The sequence below is a fragment of the Trichosurus vulpecula genome, chromosome 6 (genome assembly GCF_011100635.1).
Source record: "Trichosurus vulpecula isolate mTriVul1 chromosome 6, mTriVul1.pri, whole genome shotgun sequence".
Classification (NCBI taxonomy): Eukaryota; Metazoa; Chordata; class Mammalia; order Diprotodontia; family Phalangeridae; genus Trichosurus; species Trichosurus vulpecula.
The window spans coordinates 209,233,677-209,252,918 of NC_050578.1; the positions used below are offsets into that span (position 1 = coordinate 209,233,677).

Genomic DNA, 19,242 nt, shown 5'->3' on the forward strand with positions numbered 1-19,242 from the left:
ATAAACTGCCTGTTTTTATGCTAAGTGTGCAAGGCATACTTGAGAGCTGACCTTGAAGACAGGAAGAGCAGAGTTTACATCTCCCTTCTGACACATAACAGCTAGGTGACCCTGGAGACATCCTCAGAAGTCCTCTAATTCTATGTGTTGCAAAAAAGGGGTAAATTTCTCTCTGGTAGCTCCACAAGCTAATGAAATCACAGGTCTAATTCCTATCCCTAGATCTATTTAAACAAAAATCATTTTCATAGGCCTTCAACTTAAAAGGAAATAGTTCTAAATTCTTAAAATAAATGTTAACAATTTAATTAATATTCTGGATGACAGCCACTTATTAATGTGCCTATACTCAGATTTTCATGATGTCTAAAGTCCTTTCCAGTTCTTAATTCTAAGATACTATTGTCTCCTAAACTAATGGCCCATCAACGACTGTACAAAAAATCTCCAGCAGGGGAATCAAATGGTAAACCCTGATAATTTTGTTTCCAGTAGATTTTCACCCAAAAATATAACCCACATATCAAATGAGTGTTCCAGTTCCAAAGGCAAAGCTTCCTCTATCTGTTAGGAGGAAGTTATTTGAGTTTAAATTTGGAACTTGAAAGGATTTAAAAATAAACTTTTTTTTAAATCAATTCAACCTCATTTTAAAAAAAAGTTTTATTGATTATGTCTTGTGTGTTTTATACCACAAGCAATTGCTAATTTAACCAGTTCACCCCATCTCCAATAGAACTCACCCTTTTAACAAAGGAAAGAAGATAAACAAAACGAATGGACAGGGCAACTTCATCTGTCAGCATGTGCAACATTTGGCATCCACAGTCTGCACTGCCAACCCCAAGCTGAAGGGGAACAAGCCTCACTTTATAGATAAGGAAACTGAACTCCAGGTAGAATGGATGACCTACTTAAGACCACACAGCATGTAAATGGCACAACAGGGGCACAACTCAAGTACCTCAAGTCTGAGTCCACAGCTCTCTGACTACAATACTATTGTCAGAAAAAAGTCTTCTTTAAAATAGAGTTATTTTTAAAAAAATACTGTTTAAAAAATGAACCAATTTTTTTTTAATTTTTAAAATTTATTTTTTATTTTTTTTTTCATTTTTTTAAAAATTTATTTAACATATTTAGTTTTCAGCATTGATTTTCACACGAGTTTGGATTACAAATTTTCTCCCCATTTCTACCCTCCCCCCCCACTCCAAGATGGCGTATATTCTGGTTGCCCTGTTTCCCAGTCAGCGCTCCCCTCTGTCACCCCACTCCCCTCCCATCCCCTTTTCCCTTCCTTTCTTGTAGGGCAAGATAAATTTTTACGCCCCATTGCCTGTGTATCTTATTTTCTTGTTGCATGCAAAAACATTTTTGTTTGTTTTTGAACATCTGTTTTTAAAACTCTGAGTTCCAAATTCTCTCCCCTCTTCCCTTCCCACCCACCCTCCCTAAGAAGTCAAGCAATTCAACATAGGCCACATGTGTATCATTATGTATAACCCTTCCACAATACTCATGTTGTGAAAGACTAACAATATTTTGCTCCTTCCCAACCCATCCCCCTTTATTGAGTTTTCTCCTTTGACCCTGTCCCCTTTCGAAAGTGTTTGTTTTTGACTACCTCCACCCCCATCTGCCCTCCCCTCCATCATCCCCCCCATTTTTTTTATCTTCTTCCCTCTTCTTTCCTGTGGGGTAAGATTCCCAATTGGGTATGTATGGTATTCCCTCCTTAGGCCAAATCTGATGAGAGCAATGTTCACTCATTCCCCCCTCATCCGCCCTCTCCCCTCCTCCCACAGAACTGCTTCCTCTTGCCACCTTTATGGGAGATAATCCATCCCATTCTATCTCTCCTTATCTCCTTCTCTCAGTATGTTCCTCTCTCATCCCTTAATTTGATTTTGTTTCTTTTAGATATCTTCCCTTCATCTTCAACTCAACCTGTGTCCACTCTCTCCCTCTCTCCCTCCCTCCCTCCCTCCCCCTCTCTCTCTCTCTCTCTGTCTCTCTCCCCCTCTCTCCCCCCTCTGTCCCTCTCCCTCTCTCTCTCCCTCTCTCTCTCTATATATATATATATATATGTATATATATATACACTCACATATATACATACATACACATTCACCCATATATATACATAAACATATATGTATGCATATTCCCTTCAGCTACCCTAATACTGAGGTCTCATGAATCATACACATCATCTTTCCATGTAGGAATGTCAACAAAACAGTTCACCTTTAGTAAGTCCCTTGCAATTTCTTCTTCTTGTTCTTTTTCTTGATTACCTTTTCATGCTTCTCTTGATTCTTGTGTTTGAAAGTCAAATTTTCTATTCAGTTCTGGTCTTTTCACTGAGAAAGCTTGAAAGTCCTCTATTTTATTGAAAGTCCATATTTTGCCTTGGAACATGATACTCAGTTTTGCTGGGTAGGTGATTCTAGGTTTTAATCCTAGCTCCATTGACCTCCGGAATATCGCATTCCAAGCCCTTCGATCTCTTAATGTAGAGGCTGCCAGATCTTGGGTTATTCTGATTGGGTTTCCACAATACTCAAATTGTTTCTTTCTGGCTGCTTGCAGTATTTTCGCCTTGATCTGGGAGCTCTGGAATTTGGCGACAATATTCCTGGGAGATTTCTTTTTGGGATCTATTTGAGGAGGCGATCGATGGATTCTTTCAATTTCTATTTTGCCCTCTGGCTCTAGAATATCAGGGCAGTTCTCCTTGATAATTTCTTGAAAGATGATATCTAGGCTCTTTTTTTGATCATGGCTTTCAGGTAGTCCAATAATTTTTAAATTATCTCTCCTGGATCTACTTTCCAGGTCAGTGGTTTTTCCAATGAGGTATTTCACATTGTCTTCCATTTTTTCATTCCTTTGGTTCTGTTTTATAATATCTTGATTTCTCATAAAATCACTAGCTTCCACTTGCTCCAATCTAATTTTTAAAGTAGTATTTTCTTCAGTGGTCTTTTGGACCTCCTTTTCCATTTGGCTAATTCTGCCTTTCAAGGCATTCTTCTCCTCACTGGCTTTTTGGAGCTCTTTTGCCATTTGAGTTAGTCTGTTTTTTAAGGTGTTGTTTTCTTCAGTGTATTTTTCAGTATTTTTTTGGGTCTCCTTTAGCAAGTCATTGACTTGTTTTTCATGGTTTTCTCACATCCTTCTCATTTCTCTTCCCAATTTTTCCTCTACTTCTCTAACTTGCTTTTCCAAATCCTTTTTGAGCTCTTCCATGGCCTGGGACCAGTTCATGTTTTTCTTGGAGGCTTTTGGTGTAGGCTCTTGCACTTTATTGACTTCTTTAGGCTGTATGTTTTGGTCTTCTTTGTCACCAAAGAAAGAATTCAAAGTCTGAGACTGAATCTCGGTGCGTTTTCGCTGCCTGGCCATATTCCCAGCCAACTAACTTGACCTTTGAGTTTTTCAGCGGGGTATGACTGCTTGTAGACTAGAGAGTTCTATGTTCCACGTTTGGGGGGGAGGTGCCAGCTCTGCCACACCAGCACTGCTCCTTCCCCAAGAACCTCCAACCTGGACTGGGCTTAGATCTTCAGCAGCCTGTGCACTCCTGCTCTGATCCGCCACTTAATTCCTCCCACCTGGTGGGCCTGGAGCCGGAAGTAACAACAGCTGTAGCTGCCCCACCTCCGCTGCCCCCGGGGCTGGAAGCCGAACTGCAAACTCCTTCTACTCCTGCAGCTTTTCCCACTAACCTTCTCTGCAGTCTTTGGTGTTTGTGGGTTAAGGAGTCTGGTAACTACCGCAGCTCACTGATTCAGGGCGCTAGGGCCCCCTCTGCCCGGCTGGTCTGGATGGTCCATGCCGTTCAGGCTGGGTTCTGCTCCACTCTGTTCCCAGCTCCCAGCTCCCAGCTCTGTGCGGGGTAGACCTCACCCAGAGACCATCCAGGCTGTCCTGGGCTGGAGCCCTGCTTCCTTCTGCTGTTTTGTGGGTTCTGCCGTTCTAGAATTGGTTCAGAGCCATTTTTATAGGTTTTTGGAGGGACTCGGCATGGAGCTCACACTAGTCCCTGCTTACCAGCTGCCATCTTGGCTCCGCCCCCAAAAATGAACCAAATTTTAAAAAAACTGTTAAAAGTCACCTGCTGGAGAATTAATAAACACTAAAATATAACTGATTCAAAAATCATGAATTTTTAAATTCCAGGTCAACAACAAACATTTACTAGGGCTTCTGATGAAGGACAGCAGTAGTCTCTACTCCCATCCCTGTACTTGTAACTGTCCATAGACCTTTGTTGGTTTCTCTTCCTTCAAGCTGTGATGTGGCAGCCAAAAAAGCTAATGAGACTTTCAGGACCTACACCTCCCCTGGAGCACTGTAGACACTTCTACATGGCAGAGTTTATAATGGAAGTGGAGAACACACTGAACTCATCTGTCATCTAGAGCATGGCAAAGGAGGGTAGAGGGAGCATAGGCTGCAGAAAGGGGACTGAGGTAGATCTTAGAAGCCAGGTCCTGGTTATCTAACAAACATTCAACAAAAGAAGGAACCAGAGTAAGCACTCCAAGGCAGAAAGTCAAGGATGATAGTTTAGGAGGGAAGGGAAATATTGACAGTTATCTTGAAATATTTTAAGTGGAAGTGGCATTGGGTAATCTGTACAGGTCTAAAAGGTAGAACTAGGACCACAGGGTATAATTTATAGGCAGGAACTCTTAGCACAACGTAAGGAAGAACCTTGTAAAAATTCAAGTTGTCCAAAAGTAAAATGGACTGTGTTCTTGAAGAGAATAGACAATCCTCTTCAAAAGCACTATGGAGGGAATTCCTGCATCACACAGAGGCTCAGGTTAGTGATGTCCCTTGTAATTCTGGCACTGTATGAAAAACACTTGAAAAAATAGAACAGGCTTACTCAAAGACAAATTTAGCCGATCAAGAACTAATTTTTTAAAAGAAAATACATTTCTGTACTTAACCTAATAAATTTGTTATAACTTCTAGGCTGTAAAGGAATGTTATTTACCTTCCATGTTAAAAGATAGGTTTATCTGGTTCATTTTTCATCCAGAACTAATAATATTTTAAGCGATAACGAAACTAAAGTTTGATTACAGACAACACAGGTTGTAATTATATGACACAGGTTACAGACAACTAGGTACAGAGTAGATAGACTGTTGCAGGTGGAGTTTTGAAGACCTTAGTTCAAATCCAGCCTCAAGCACTTACTAGCTGTGTGATACTGGACAAATCACTTCAGCTCTGCCTCTCTCAGTTTCTTTAACCATAAGATGGGGATGATGACAACAGTTCCTATCTCTCAGGGTTGCTGCGAGGATCAAATGAGATCACATACATACAGTGTGGGCCAACACAAAGTGCTTTAGAAACGCTAGCTACCATTGTTGTTGCTGTTGGTATCATTATTAGTTGGAGGGAAAAGAAAAAAGGAAAAAAATATTGAAATTATGGTGCAGATGTCAACCGACCTGTCCTAGGTTGTAACTCATGTTCCCCATTTCTCGTTCAGTGTTGATCTGCAGCAGAAGCTTTTCGTGGCTGATAAGGGTACCTACAAAAAAAATTCATTATCCTCTTCCAGCTTTTCTGCAGAACATATAACAGATTCAATCTGAAATAACATTTCAATATAATCATTCACATGTCTCAACCCTCAATACTTAAAATTCCGATTATATACATTATGTAGTTATACAACTCCTCTCTTTTCTGAGGATAGTATATAAATAGTATATTTGATGAATCAGAGTCCTCTGAGATCTTTGATAACCATCAGGTTATGAGAAAAATGGAGCCAGAACATGGAGAGTAACGAAGAAAAGCAATAATGATTTATAACCTACTCACTCCTTAGCACCCACAAAGGGCACTTGTTTCCTAAAGCTGACGAGGAAAAGGGAAAGTCACTCTCAGTGATCTTGGACAATATAATTTAGTCCAGGGTGGGGAACCTGTGGCCTCAGTGCTGCATGTGGCCTTCGAGGTCCTCAGATACAGTCTTTTGGTGAAGTCCAAGTTTTACAGAACAAATCCTTTTATTAAGGGGATTTATTCCATGAAGTTTGGATTCAGTCACAGGTCTGCACTTGAGGGCCTTGACGTCACAGGTTCCCCAACCCTGGGCTAGCCTTTCCCTCTTCTCTCACCTATGGCTGACTCTAACTGGCATAAAAGAAGCTTGGTTGCTCCATCATCAGTCCTTTAGGCTCTGATACTCATCCTTGTGCTTACTTTTTCTTCTCGTGCAATATTAAGCCAGCATACATCAATCTAAGGTCATCCCCTGTCCACTATACACCTCATTTTCTTTCCTTCTGCAACCGTAAAACGTGAAGAATCATAGTTGACAATCTATCTTACAGGAATCCTGTGAATATAGCACTTTGCAAACCTTAAGACATTACAGAAATGTAAGTTATTGCTGTATAACTGTTTCTCAGTTAATCCAAATTAACGAAACTTTTTAACACATATTCTGTGTTCAAGAGTACGTGAATGTCACAGTAACTGGTCAGGGAACCACTTTATCTTAGTCACATCACAACCAAAGGATACTCTGGGGGTGGAGACAGTGTTCAGTAGTCAAGCAGTTTGATCCATGAAGTGCTGTGAATAAGGATAACAGGCTTTCCTGGCCAGGTATCTATCCCATTAAAAGCATGAAAGGTGTACATGTATGCGTGTAGTATGAATACATGTATATGTCTATGTGTGTGCACACACACACTAGATATAGATATGTGTGTGCATATATCTCTCTACATATATGTTGTATGTACATGTGTGTATGCATATGTGTGTATGCATGTGTGTGTGTGTGTGTGTGCGTGTGTAAATAAAAATACACACACATGGTATCCCAGAGTTTTAAGCACTCTGAGATTTTAAGCATACTGAGATTTCTGGAAAACCATGGCGGGGAGGGGTGTCTGCGTATTCACTATTTAAGTTACAGCAATCTTTGAAGAGCTAGATCTAAAGGATAAACAATTCCTTGGTTTATGTGTGAGGGAGCAATATTTCTGAAGTTGTGGTGGGAAAGAGTCATTTATTATGTCTTCTGACAGTTCCCTCTTAGAAGATAATTTCTATGTGGGGTTCTCAAAGCTGATGTTTTTTAGTCATTGAAGAAAATGTTTTAGGTCTAAAACTTGCCAAAATTAAATAATATTGCTAGTAAATAATGGCAGTGGTCACACACAGAAATAGATTTATTCCATGCATACCTGACATAGCTGGAGATAGAGATGGGACAGGATCCCACGCCTGGTACAAGTGGTGTGTGGGAATATTGTCTCTTTTTGAAACCATCGCTTGAATTTCTTGCTCTACAATTCCCCTGATAATACTCAGTTTTCTCCCAAACCTAAAAGGTTTGTTAAGCACAGGCATTAGTCAACATTTTGTTTCCCCTCAATACAACTCCTGAAAATACTAAATATACAAAGTTTCTTTGATTCTCCACCCACCCCAGCTGCCTTCTCCCACACCCTCCCAGCCAAAAGTGATTTCTTTTTCTTTGAATTTTCATAGAGCATTTTCTGGGATATTTCCTTTACGTTCTTCATGATCTATTTTGTATTACTTCTTTGTGTACATGTCTTAGCCCTCTTATTAGAATGTAAGTTCACAAGGGACAATGTTGTTTTTCGCCTTTGTATTCCCAGCACCTAACATGGTGTCTTACATTTCATATATATATATGTTAAATTAAAATGAAAAGCACTAGAATTTTCTCTATTATTTGGTTATAGAAAATCTTAGCAACCTTTGATACCAATTTAACTCACACAAGAATAAATGTTTATCATTATTTAGATTTTAAAACACTACAAACATTCCCTATCCTGTGTTATCAAAGTCACTTTATAACATACCATTCTTAGCTGTTGTCATGTGATAGAAATACCAATTATTCAAACATTTTACTTACAATTATTATAGTATTTCACCTATAATATCCCATTTGAGGAAGTCCAGAAAGTAAAGTCCCTAGTCTAACATCAGATGACTTGAAGTACTGTTAATTGGCAGACAAACACAAGAGATAAATGGGTTAAATGCTTGACCTTAAGTCACAATTATTAAAAATAACAACAGGCAGAGAAAAAATTTTGGAGGTCAAGAGAACAATATACATATACAGTATGAACTGCAAAACTGGTCATACTTTTCCACTTAGATATTCTAATGCTAAGACTATTTCTCAAAAAACATCATAGGCAGAACCAAGATGGTGGAGTAAAGGTAGCAACCCATAAGAACACTCCCAATATTCCCCTTCAAACAACTTTAAAATAACGCCTCAAATCAAATTTTGGAGGGGAAGAGCCAACAATAAGTCAGAGTGAAAACTTTTTCCAGTCTAAGACAAGTTAGGAGGTTGGCAAGGGAAGTCTGCAACATCCGGATGGGTGCCTGTCTGGAGTACATGTGGTAGCATCACCACCAGCAGTGGACCTTAGAAGCAGCAGCAGCTTCAGGGGCTCTCAGTCCAGAGTTGGTAAATGGGTCACACAACTGGTCAAAAAGAGATTACAGGGGATCCTTTGCTGGCACTAGCTGCAGCTGGTGCTGACTGGCAACTCTATGGAGCATAAGCAGTCCTGGGTTGTAGTTCTAAGACAGAGAGGAGTGCTAGTCGTTGGTCAAAAGGGTCACAGTTCCAAGGCAGAGAGGAGTACTAGCACTTGCAGTCCCAGGACAGCAGGGGACCTAGTCAAAGTTCCAGGACCAAGAGGAGTGCTAGCACTTATGGCTGCAGGGCAGAAGGAGCCCTGCTTGGCTAAAGACCAGGAGAGCAGTGACCATACCTTTGACAGGATCACAACACTTTGGAAGCACCAAAAACCTCCAGAACACCAAAACTAGCTTTGAAAAAGGGGCATGAAACAGCCTGAAGCTGGGAAACTGCCACCCATCCCTCAGATGAGTAGTGTGCACCTTTAACATAAAGTTCAAAGTCAAGAAACAGGCTGGAAAAATGAGCAAACAACAAAAAAATAACTTGACCATAAAAAGCTACTACAATGGCAGGGAAGACCAAGACAAAAACTCAAAACAAGACAACAATGTGAAAACATCCACAAACAAACCTCAAAGAAAATGCTAATTGAATCCAAGCCCAATGAAAATTTATAGAAGAGTTAAAGAAAGAGATAAGAGTGATAGAGAAAAAATTGGGAAAAGAAATAAGAATGATGCAAGAAAATTATGAAAAGAAATTCAACAGTTTGGTAAAAGGGGCACAAAAAAATATTGAAGAAAATAACAGTTTAAAAAGCCAAATTGACATAACGATAAAATAGGCATAAAAATTCACTGAAAAAAAAGAACTCCTTAAAAAACCAAACTGGCCAAATGGAAAAAGAGGTAGAAAAACTCACCAAAAAAAAAATTTCATTAAAAATTAGAATTGGGCAAGTGGAAGCTAAAGACTCCGTGAAACATCAAGAAAACAATAAAACAAAATCAAAAGAATGAAAATATAGAACATAATTTGAAATACTGCATCTGAAAAACAACTAACTTGGAAAATTTGAGTGAGGAGAGATAAATTAAGAATTATTGGAATATCTGAACAAAGATCAAAAAATAGAGCCTACACATCATATTTCAAGAAATTTCCAAGGAAAATTATCCTGTTATCTTAGATCCGGAAGATAAAACAGAAATCAAAAGAATCTACCAATTACTTCCTGAAAGAAATCCCAAAATGAAAACTCCCAGGAATATTTTAGCCAAATTCCAGAGCTCCTAGGAGCTCCCAAGGAGAAAATAACGCAAGCAGCCAGAGAGAAACAATTCAAATATCGTAAAGCCAAGGTCAAGTTCACACAAGATTTTTAGCAGCTTCCACGTTACAGAGCAAAGGACTTAAAATATGATATTCTGGAAGGCAAAAGAACTAGGATTACAACCAATAACCTATCCAGCAAAACTAAGTATAATCCTTCAGGGGAAAAAATGGACATTAACTAAATAAAGGACTTTCAAGCATTCCTGATCAAAAAACCAGAGATGAATAGAAAATCTGACTTTTAAATACAAAACTCAAAAGAATCAGAATAAGGTAAACTGGAAAGAGAAGGTAGAAGAGATTCAATAAGGTTAAATTGTTCACATTCCTACATGGGAAAATGATACTTATAACTCCTAAGAACTTTATCTTCATTAGGGAAATTAAAAGAAGTCCACATAGAAACAGGGCATGAGTGTGACTTGATTATGTCAGGATGTTCTCTCCCCCTGCCCCCAAAAAAAAGAGTGAGAAAGAGAGATGCACTAGGAAAAGGGGGAAGGGAGAGGTAGAATGGAGAAAATTTGCCCACATAAAAAAGGCACACAAGGAAGAGTTTTCATGGTCAAGGGGAAAATGGGATAGCAGGCAGTGTTTTAACCTCACTTACATTGGAATTGGTTCAAAGAGGGGGGAAAAAAAAATATATATACACACACACACACACACACACACACACACACATATATATACACACACATCCTCAGATATAGAAATCTGTCTTGCACAAGGGAATTAGAAGGGGAAGGGGATAAGAGATATGGAGGGGAAGGAGGACAAAAGGGAGGGTAGCTTAAGGGAAGCAGTGGTTACAAACAAAACAGATTTTTGAGGAGGGACAGGATAAAAAGAGTGAGAAAGATAAACAGAAGAAAATAGGATAGAGGGAAATATACAGTTAGTAAACACAACTGTGAATGTGAATGGGATGAGCCCACCCATTAAATGGAAGGGAACAGAAGAACTAATTAGAAACCAGAATCCAATAATATTTTGTTTACAAGAGACATACTTGAAACATAAAGACAGAGAGTTTAAAATAAAGGGCTGGAGCAGAATATATTATGTTTTAGCTAAAGTCAAAAAGGCAAGGTTAGCAATCATGATCTCAGACAAAACAAAAGCAAAACCAGACCCAATTAAAAGAGATAAGCAGAGAAACTACATTTTGCTAAAAGGTATCATAGACAATGAAATAATATAAAAATTTTTAAAGCAAGTTTCTCTGATAAAGGGATATGTGTGTGTGTATATATATATATATATGTGTGTGTGTGTGTGTGTGTGTGTGTGTATATACACATACATGATAAAATTATATTATTATAATTGTTACATTATTTATATATCAAGTATATAAACAATATATGAAAGGATATATACACAAATGTATATCAAATATATACAGAACTCAATCAAATTTAGCAAAATGAGAGCCATTCCCCAATTGCTAAATGGTCAAAGAATATGAACAGGCAGTTTTCAGAAGAAAAAAAAAATCAAAGTTAACTATAGTGATATGAAAAAATGCTCTAATCACTATTGACTAGAGAAATGCAAATTAAAACAAATCTGATGTACCACCTCACTCCTATCAGAAATGATAAATGCTGGAGGAGATGAGGGAAAATAGGTAAACTAACAAATTGTTAGTTGAGTTGTGAACTGGTCTAACCATTCTGGAGAACAGTTCACATCTATGCCCAAAAGGCTCTAAAGCTGTGCATAAACTTTGACTCAGCAATGACAGAGTCTGCAACCCAAAGAGATCAAAGAAAAAGGAAAAGGACCTCATGGCACAAAAATGTTTATAGCACTTTTCTTTTTGTGGCGACAAAGAATTGGAAATTGAGGGGATGCACATCAGTCAATCGTATGATGAACAAGTTGTGGCATATGACTGTGATGAAGTACTACTGTGCTATGGCAAGATCTATATGAACTGATACAAAGGAAAGTAAGAAGAACTGCGAGATCATTGTGCACAGTAACAATAATTTTGTAATAATGAGCAACAGTGAAAGACTTGGCTACTCTGATCAATACAGTGATCCAAGCCAATTCCAGAGGACTCACGATGAAAAAATGCTATCTACCTCCACAGCTGATGAACTCTAAGTGTAAACTGAAGTATTATTTTCTCGCTTTGTTTTTTCGTTTTTGTTTTATGTGATATGGCTAATATGGAAATGTTTTTGCATGATTTCACATGTATAACACAATTTTGCTTGCTTTCTCAGTGGGTGCCAATACAGTGGGAGGGAGGGAGAGAATTTGGAATTCAAAATTTAAAGAGTGTTAAAAATAAATAATAAATTTTGGAATTTTTCTTTTAAAAATCATACAGGAAAAATGGAGCTATCCATACAAAAGTATTTATAGCTACATTATTTGTCAGGGCAAATATTTGGGAGTGGGGGGGGGGACTTCATTCCCCAACAACTGTGGAACAGCTGAATAAACTATGGTTAATAAATGTAATGAAATATCATGGTACCATTTTTTTTTAAAAAAAGATAAATATAAAGAAAATAAGGAAACACAGAAGACCTATATTAGGTAATGCAAAGAGAAATCATCAAAACCAGTTTTCATGCAGCAAAATAGCATAATACTGACAACTATTTTTAAATAAGAAAAGAAAAAGAAAAAGAAAGAAAGAAGGAAAGCAGGCCAACGGCGGCAGAACTAAGAAGGGGAAACCAAGGGAGCATTTTCTTTTTGTGTTTGTTTATTAATTCATCTGGTTCTTCTTATTTGTGTACATGTCTTATCTCCCTTATGAATATAAGTTCCCTGGGCCAAGAGCAGTGAGTAGAGCACTGGCCCTAGAGTCAGGAGGACCTGAGTTCAAACCCAGCCTCAGGCACCTAACACCCTGACTAGCTGTGTGACCTTGGGCAAGTCACTTAACCCCAATTGCCCTGCCTTCCCCCCTCCAAAAAAAAAAACCACAGATATAAGTTCCCTTAGAATGGGGACAGTGTCATTTTTTGATCTTTTCACCATGTTTGTTGCTGGAGATACAAAGTATATGTTAAAAGTTTGGAATAATGTCTTGCCCCATGTTTAGTCCACTTACTTGTTTTTATTGACAATTATTCAGTTTATAATTTAAACAAAGAAAAAAGATGCCCAGGCATTTAATATCATTAAATATAAACAGTAAAAATTCACATTTATAAAGTTTTTTAAGGTTTAGAAATACCTTTCCCACAATAACCCTGTGAAGTACATATCATCCACATTTTAAAGATAAGGAAGTTTAGGTTCAGAGAAGTTATGAGATCTGCTCATGATAACAGGACCATAAATACAGAAGGCTGCGAGATAAAAGAGCCATGAGGGCCAGAGTGCAATCTCCAGCTCTGCCCTATATCATCTGTGTCACCCTAGAAAACCTTTAAGTGACTCTGCAGTAAGATGAGGAGGCTGGCCCAGGTGATCTTTATGGTCCCACTTCTGTTTCAGTTCCCAGTCCTAGGACCCAATGACTGCAGCATTTCTACCACTCTGCAGGGCCTTACCTCTCACCTGCTCCATGAGCTTTAAGTACCTTGTATCCAGAGCTTTAAGGGCTTTGTTCCGGGGTTGTTGCTCCAGGCAGCTCACTGCTGGATTGCCTGCCACAGGAAGGGTCATTGCACTTAGCACCAAGGACGTGATGGCTTGTACTGCAAGAACATTGATCTGGGTCCTCTCGGTATCTTCCTGTAAAAGGAAAGAGTCTGTCTTATGAATGAACACAAAGGAGAGACTAAGACCAGTCAATGATGTTTGCCTACACACAAGAAGATCAAGGGACTGTGGGATCTGACTACAATGATAAGACTTAGAACACTGGTTTTCCAACGTTTTGGTCTCAGGACTCCTTCACTTGTTTGGGGATTTCCAAAAAGCACTTTTGTTTATGTGAGTGATATCTATTGGTAGTTACCATATTAGAAATTAAAACATCTTAGTATTATTATGAAGAGTTTTTACTTTGTGGACCCTTTAAAAGGGTCTCAGAGCCCCCTAGTGGTCCTTGAACAACACTTAGAAGAAAAGTACAATCCCTTGTAGTACATTATGAAAGCATACAATTTCCCAAAAGGGCCATTATTTCTATTTTGTCCATGCAAGTCGACCATGACATCTCAGTTAAGCATTCACTCGTATACAACTACCTACAACCATATTTAGTAACCATCTGTTATCTTCAGAGCAAGGATTGCTCAATTATGACAAAATGTAAAATATTTATAGGAACTATTGCCTCAATTCTATCAATGCTACTGTTGAATTTCTCTATGTCCAATTATTATCTTATTTTGCTAAAATTAGAGATGCCATGATAGGCTTATCTACATCTATATTCTGCAATATTATATCTTTTCACATTTAATCATAATTAAGTCTCTCTATTTAAAATTTTTTTTCTTTGCCTGACTATAGTTTCTAAGACGCAGAGTACTGTGATATCTGATGTTATTCCTCTACTCAAAACCTTTCAGTAATTCCTTTTTTGTTTTTTTTTTTTGGAGGGAGGAAGGCAGGGCAACTGGGGTTAAGTGACTTGCCCAAGGTCACACAGCTAGTAAATGTGTCAAGTGACTGAGGCCGGATTTGAACTCAGGGCTGGAGCTCTACTCTTTCAGTAATTCCTAAATGACTACCAAATAATCTGCTTAACCTGATATTTAGGGGCCTTCACAAAAAGGCAACACCCATCCTTCTTAGGAGTTCTTCATACTATTCTCTTGTACATAATCAATACTCCAACTTACTGACTTTCCTATGTGTAACTAGTATTACTACTTCTGGGCCTTTGTTGAAGCTGTTCTCATCCTCCCACTATAACTTAACTGAAATCCTATCCAGTCTTTAAAATCTACTCTTAAAGATCTCACTCAAAGGCCATTTTCTCCACTAATCATTTCCTTAATCCCCAGGTCAAAAAGGATCTCTCATTCCTCAAACTTTGAAAGCACTATCTGTACTTTTCTCATGTACTTCATACATTCCTATTGGTAGTACATGTAATAGTCTTTGTACATGTCATATCCCATACCAGATTATATGCTCCATGAAGGCAGAGACTGTCTTATAGAAATGTCTATATACCTTCCAAAAACACCAAATACATGCACTGCACATAACAAGTGCTTAAAAGTGTTGAATTTCATTAACAGTTAGGAAGTTTAAGTCCTCAAAAATGACTCATGAAAAGTAAACCATACAAGTATTTTCATAACTTTTTTCTAATACATCGTCATCATCATAATAACCTCTACATAATTCTCATTTTGACCAATACACAAAACTCAGAGTGATTTGAACTTTCAGAATAATATCAACATCTTTATTATTTCCATAATATTTTAAAATCTTTAATTTCAGTGGTACTACATGATTGTCAATTTTCCCCCAATCAACACATTTAGAATATAAATGAAGAAATTATTTGGTCATCTTAGAAACTGGGTAATATCATCAGAGATACAGCTTTATACTTCCTGCTACTGATTATTAAAGCATTTATAGGTTTTGAATATCTATCAAACTTTAACTTAAAAACAAACTCTTAAGTCAAGAATCATATTTATACAATGGATATAGCCTATCTGTAGCCTTACTTCCTGCTGACTTTCTTCTTGATCCATTACAATAGGCTGAGTTACAAGGACACCAAGCAAGGTCGCCCAGGTTTCTTCAAACTGAGTACGACTTGTCCACCCTAGGAATAATAAAAGCAAAATTTTATCCAACAAGTAAACTCAAGGTAAACTAGCTGACCCTTATTGAAGGAATGTTCACGTTTCACATCGAAAAAGGAATATTACAAGAAACAAGTAACAGTATGATTTAATTGAAAGAGCATTGGACTTGGGGTTAAGACCCTAATTCTAGGCTGAATTGTATCAGTTATTCATCATGTGACCTCAGAAAAATAATTTAATCTTGCTGGGTCTGAGTTTCCTCATGTGTAAAATAAGGGATTTGGAAAAGAAGAACTCTGAGGTTTCTTTGAACTCTAAATCATATGATTCTTATCAGAAAAATTTTGAGTCCCATAACTCCAAAGTTCAACATGAGGAACTTAAAGAATATTGACAACGACAATTCAAGAAAATGAAAGTTTGGTGGAAAGGTTAAAGGAATAAAGGATTATATCAACCATTCAATCAACCAGTATTTATTTTTTATTTTTTTTGGGGGGGGGGTTCCCCACTTAATAGTATTTTATTTTTTCCAATTATATGTAAAAGTAGTTTTCAACATTCACTTTTATAAGACTTTCAGTTCCAAATTTTTCTCCCTCCCACCCTTCCCTCTCCCACCCCCTCAAGACAGCAAGCAATCTGATATAGTCGATAAGTATTTATCAAGCACCTATTATGTGTTAAGTATTATGCTAGGTGTTGGGGATACAAATAAAAAGAACAGGATAATCTCTACCTGTACAAAACCATTTAATAGCAAAATAATGAATTCTATTTTAGATATCTTAAGATTAAGATGCCTATGGGGTGGGTGGCAGAGCCAAATTGGTGGCTGGAAAGCAGGGACTTGCGTGAACTCCCCTCCAGGTCCCTCCAAACACCTATAAAAATGGCTCTGAACAAATTCTAGAACTGCAGAATCCACAAAATAGCAGAGGGCTCCAGCCCAGGACAGCCTGGATGATGGCTGGGTAAGGTCTATCACGCACACAACTGGGAGCAGAGTGGAGCAGAGCCCAGCATGAGCCTCGCCTGGACCAACCACACCGGGAGCCGGGTGGAATAGGCCCTAGCACCCTGAATCAGTGATCTGTGGTAGTTACCACACTTCTCAACCCACAAACACCAGAGACAACAGAGAAGGTTAGTGGGAAAAGCTCCTGGGACAGAGAGAAAGGAGTTCGCGGTTTGGCCACCACCCAGGGGGCAGTAGAGGTTATGCAGCTCTGAGGCTGCCTACGGAGCTACACCTGCAGTTGCCTCTGGCCCCAGGCCCACCTGGTGGGAGGAATTAAGTGGCAGATCAGAGCAGGAGTGTAGAGCCTGCTTAAGATCTGAGCTGCGGTCCAATTTGGCGGTTCTTGGGGGAGGAGGAGCGCTGGCTTACTGGCAGAGCTTACTGTGTATAAATAGCTTTGAAAACAACAGTGCAGCCCCTCAAGCTTAGAACAAAGTACTCTCTACTCTACAAGCAGTCATACCCCAAGGAAAAACTCAAGGGACAAGTAGTTGGCTGGGAATATGGCCAGGCAGTGAAAATGGACTCAGATTCAGACTCAGACTTTGGAATCTTCCTTTGGTGACAAAGAAAACCAAAACATACAGCCAGAAGAAGTCAACAAAGTCAAAAAGCCTACATCAAAAGCCTCCAAGAAAAACATGAACTGGTCTCAGACCATGGAAGAGCTCAAAAAGCATTTGGAAAAGCAAGTTAGAGAAGTAGAGGAAAAATTGGGAAGAGACATGAGAGTGATGTGAGAAAACCATGAAAAACAAGTCAAGGACTGGCTAAAGGAGAACCAAAAAAATACTGAAAAAAATAACACCTTAAAAATAGACTAACTGAAATGGCAAAAGAGCTCCAAAAAGCCAATGAGGAGAAGAATGCCTTGAAAGGCAGAATTAGCCAAATGGAAAAGGAGGTCCAAAAGACCACTGAAGAAAATACTACTTTAAAAATGAGATTGGAGCAAGTGGAAGCTAGTGACTTTAGGAGAAATCAAGATATTATAAAACAGAACCAAAGGAATGAAAAAATGGAAGACTATGTGAAATATCTCATTGGAAAAACCACTGACCTGGAAAATAGACCCAGATGAGATCATTTAAAAATTACTGGACTACCTGAAGGCCATGATCAAAAAAGGAGCCTAGATATCATATCATCTTTCAAGAAATTATCAAGGAGAATTGCCCTGATATTCTAGAGCCACAGGGCAAAATAGAAATTGAAAGAATCCACCGATCACCTCCTCAAATAGATCCCAAAAAGAAAACTCCTAGGAATATTGTCACCAAATTCCAGAGCTCCCAGATCAAGGTGAAAATACTGCAAGCAGCCAGAAAGAAACAATTTGAGTATTGTGGAAACACAATCAGGGTAACACAAGATCTAGCAGCTTTTACATTAAGGGACTGAAGGGCTTGGAATATGATATTCTGGAGGTCAATGGAGCTAGGATTAAAACCAAGAATCACCTACCCAGCAAAACTGAGTATCATGCTCCAAGGCAAAATATGAACTTTCAATAAAACAGAGGACTTTCAAGCTTTCTCAGTGAAAAGACCAGAGCTGAATAGAAAATTTGACTTTCAAACACAATAATCAAGAGAAGCATGAAAAGGATAATGAACTCTATGATGAAGCCACTTCTAGCAATAACCCATGAAGTGAAGTTACAGAATAAAAAGGGGGGAGATGTGGAGAGCCAGCTATATCCTGTTTAGGCCTCACTAGACCTCTGGGAAGCAGTCTCTTAGATCTCTGCACGGCAGGATCAATTGAGGATGGGTCTATGCATGGCAAAGGCCATTTTTAGGATAAGAAGACATGGCAAAGTTAACCTGCCTTCGTAGCTGATTATCCAAATGGGAAAGAACTGAATGTTTCAATATGATTACCTGTATGGGAAAGAACAGAAATGTTTCAATTTGGTTAAGCTTGTAGGAAACTAGCATCTCATTCCCAGGAACAAGGACATAAAAAATATTAGCCAATGCTTCACTGTACTCTTCTGAAAAGTCAGGATGACTCAGCAATTAACCTGTATAAAATACTGTAAGTAACTCCATTAAAATTAGTCTATAGCCGGAAAAAAAAAAAGATGCCTATGGGGCATCCAGTTGGAAATGTCCAATAGGCAATGGTGATATGGTACTGGAGCTCAGGAGAGATACCAGAGCTGAACAATAAATAGTATGACAGTCCTCATTATAGAGATGAGAGCTGAACTGATGAGAGCTAATGAGATCATCACCGTCAGGGCTATACAAGGTTACTTATAATTCTCTTATACTAAGGTGGAAACAAAGAAAGATACAGGCAATATATTTAATTATATGAATTAACAAGGTTCAATGAGGAAAAGGAATAAACAGGAGAAAAGGTATATTTAAGTTCCAAACAGGCAGGGACTGTTCATTTGCTTTTTTGTTTCTAAATTTTTATTATCCATGGGTTGCACAAAGTGGATGTTTGATGAATGTTTACTAAACTGAACTGAATGCTAGAGATACAAAACATGAACAATTTAAAAGAGGGGAAACATGGGGCACCGTGGGGGGACAATTAATAATTCAGTTTGGAAAGAGCATTGAGGATGTAGAGAGAGCAATATGAGATAAGGATTTAAAAGCATATTGAAGAGGGCACTAAATTCCAGGAAAAGGAGTTATTTTATCACTAATAAAATAGCACCAAGGATTTTTGAGCAGAGAAGAAACATG

The 19,242-nt window shown here is 38.4% G+C and overlaps 1 protein-coding gene across 2 annotated transcripts in view; it reads right to left on the bottom strand.

The window, feature by feature from the left end:
* Positions 1 to 19,242, bottom strand: part of HTT (huntingtin) — a 220,064-nt gene that overhangs the window by 35,610 nt on the left and 165,212 nt on the right. For both annotated transcript variants that reach the window (XM_036762807.1, XM_036762808.1), the window contains 4 exons: positions 15,430 to 15,530; positions 13,368 to 13,522; positions 7,239 to 7,378; positions 5,481 to 5,563 (listed from right to left, as the gene is read on the bottom strand). In XM_036762807.1, the coding sequence (XP_036618702.1) occupies positions 5,481 to 5,563; positions 7,239 to 7,378; positions 13,368 to 13,522; positions 15,430 to 15,530 (479 nt within the window). The remainder of the gene's footprint in view (positions 1 to 5,480; positions 5,564 to 7,238; positions 7,379 to 13,367; positions 13,523 to 15,429; positions 15,531 to 19,242) is intronic.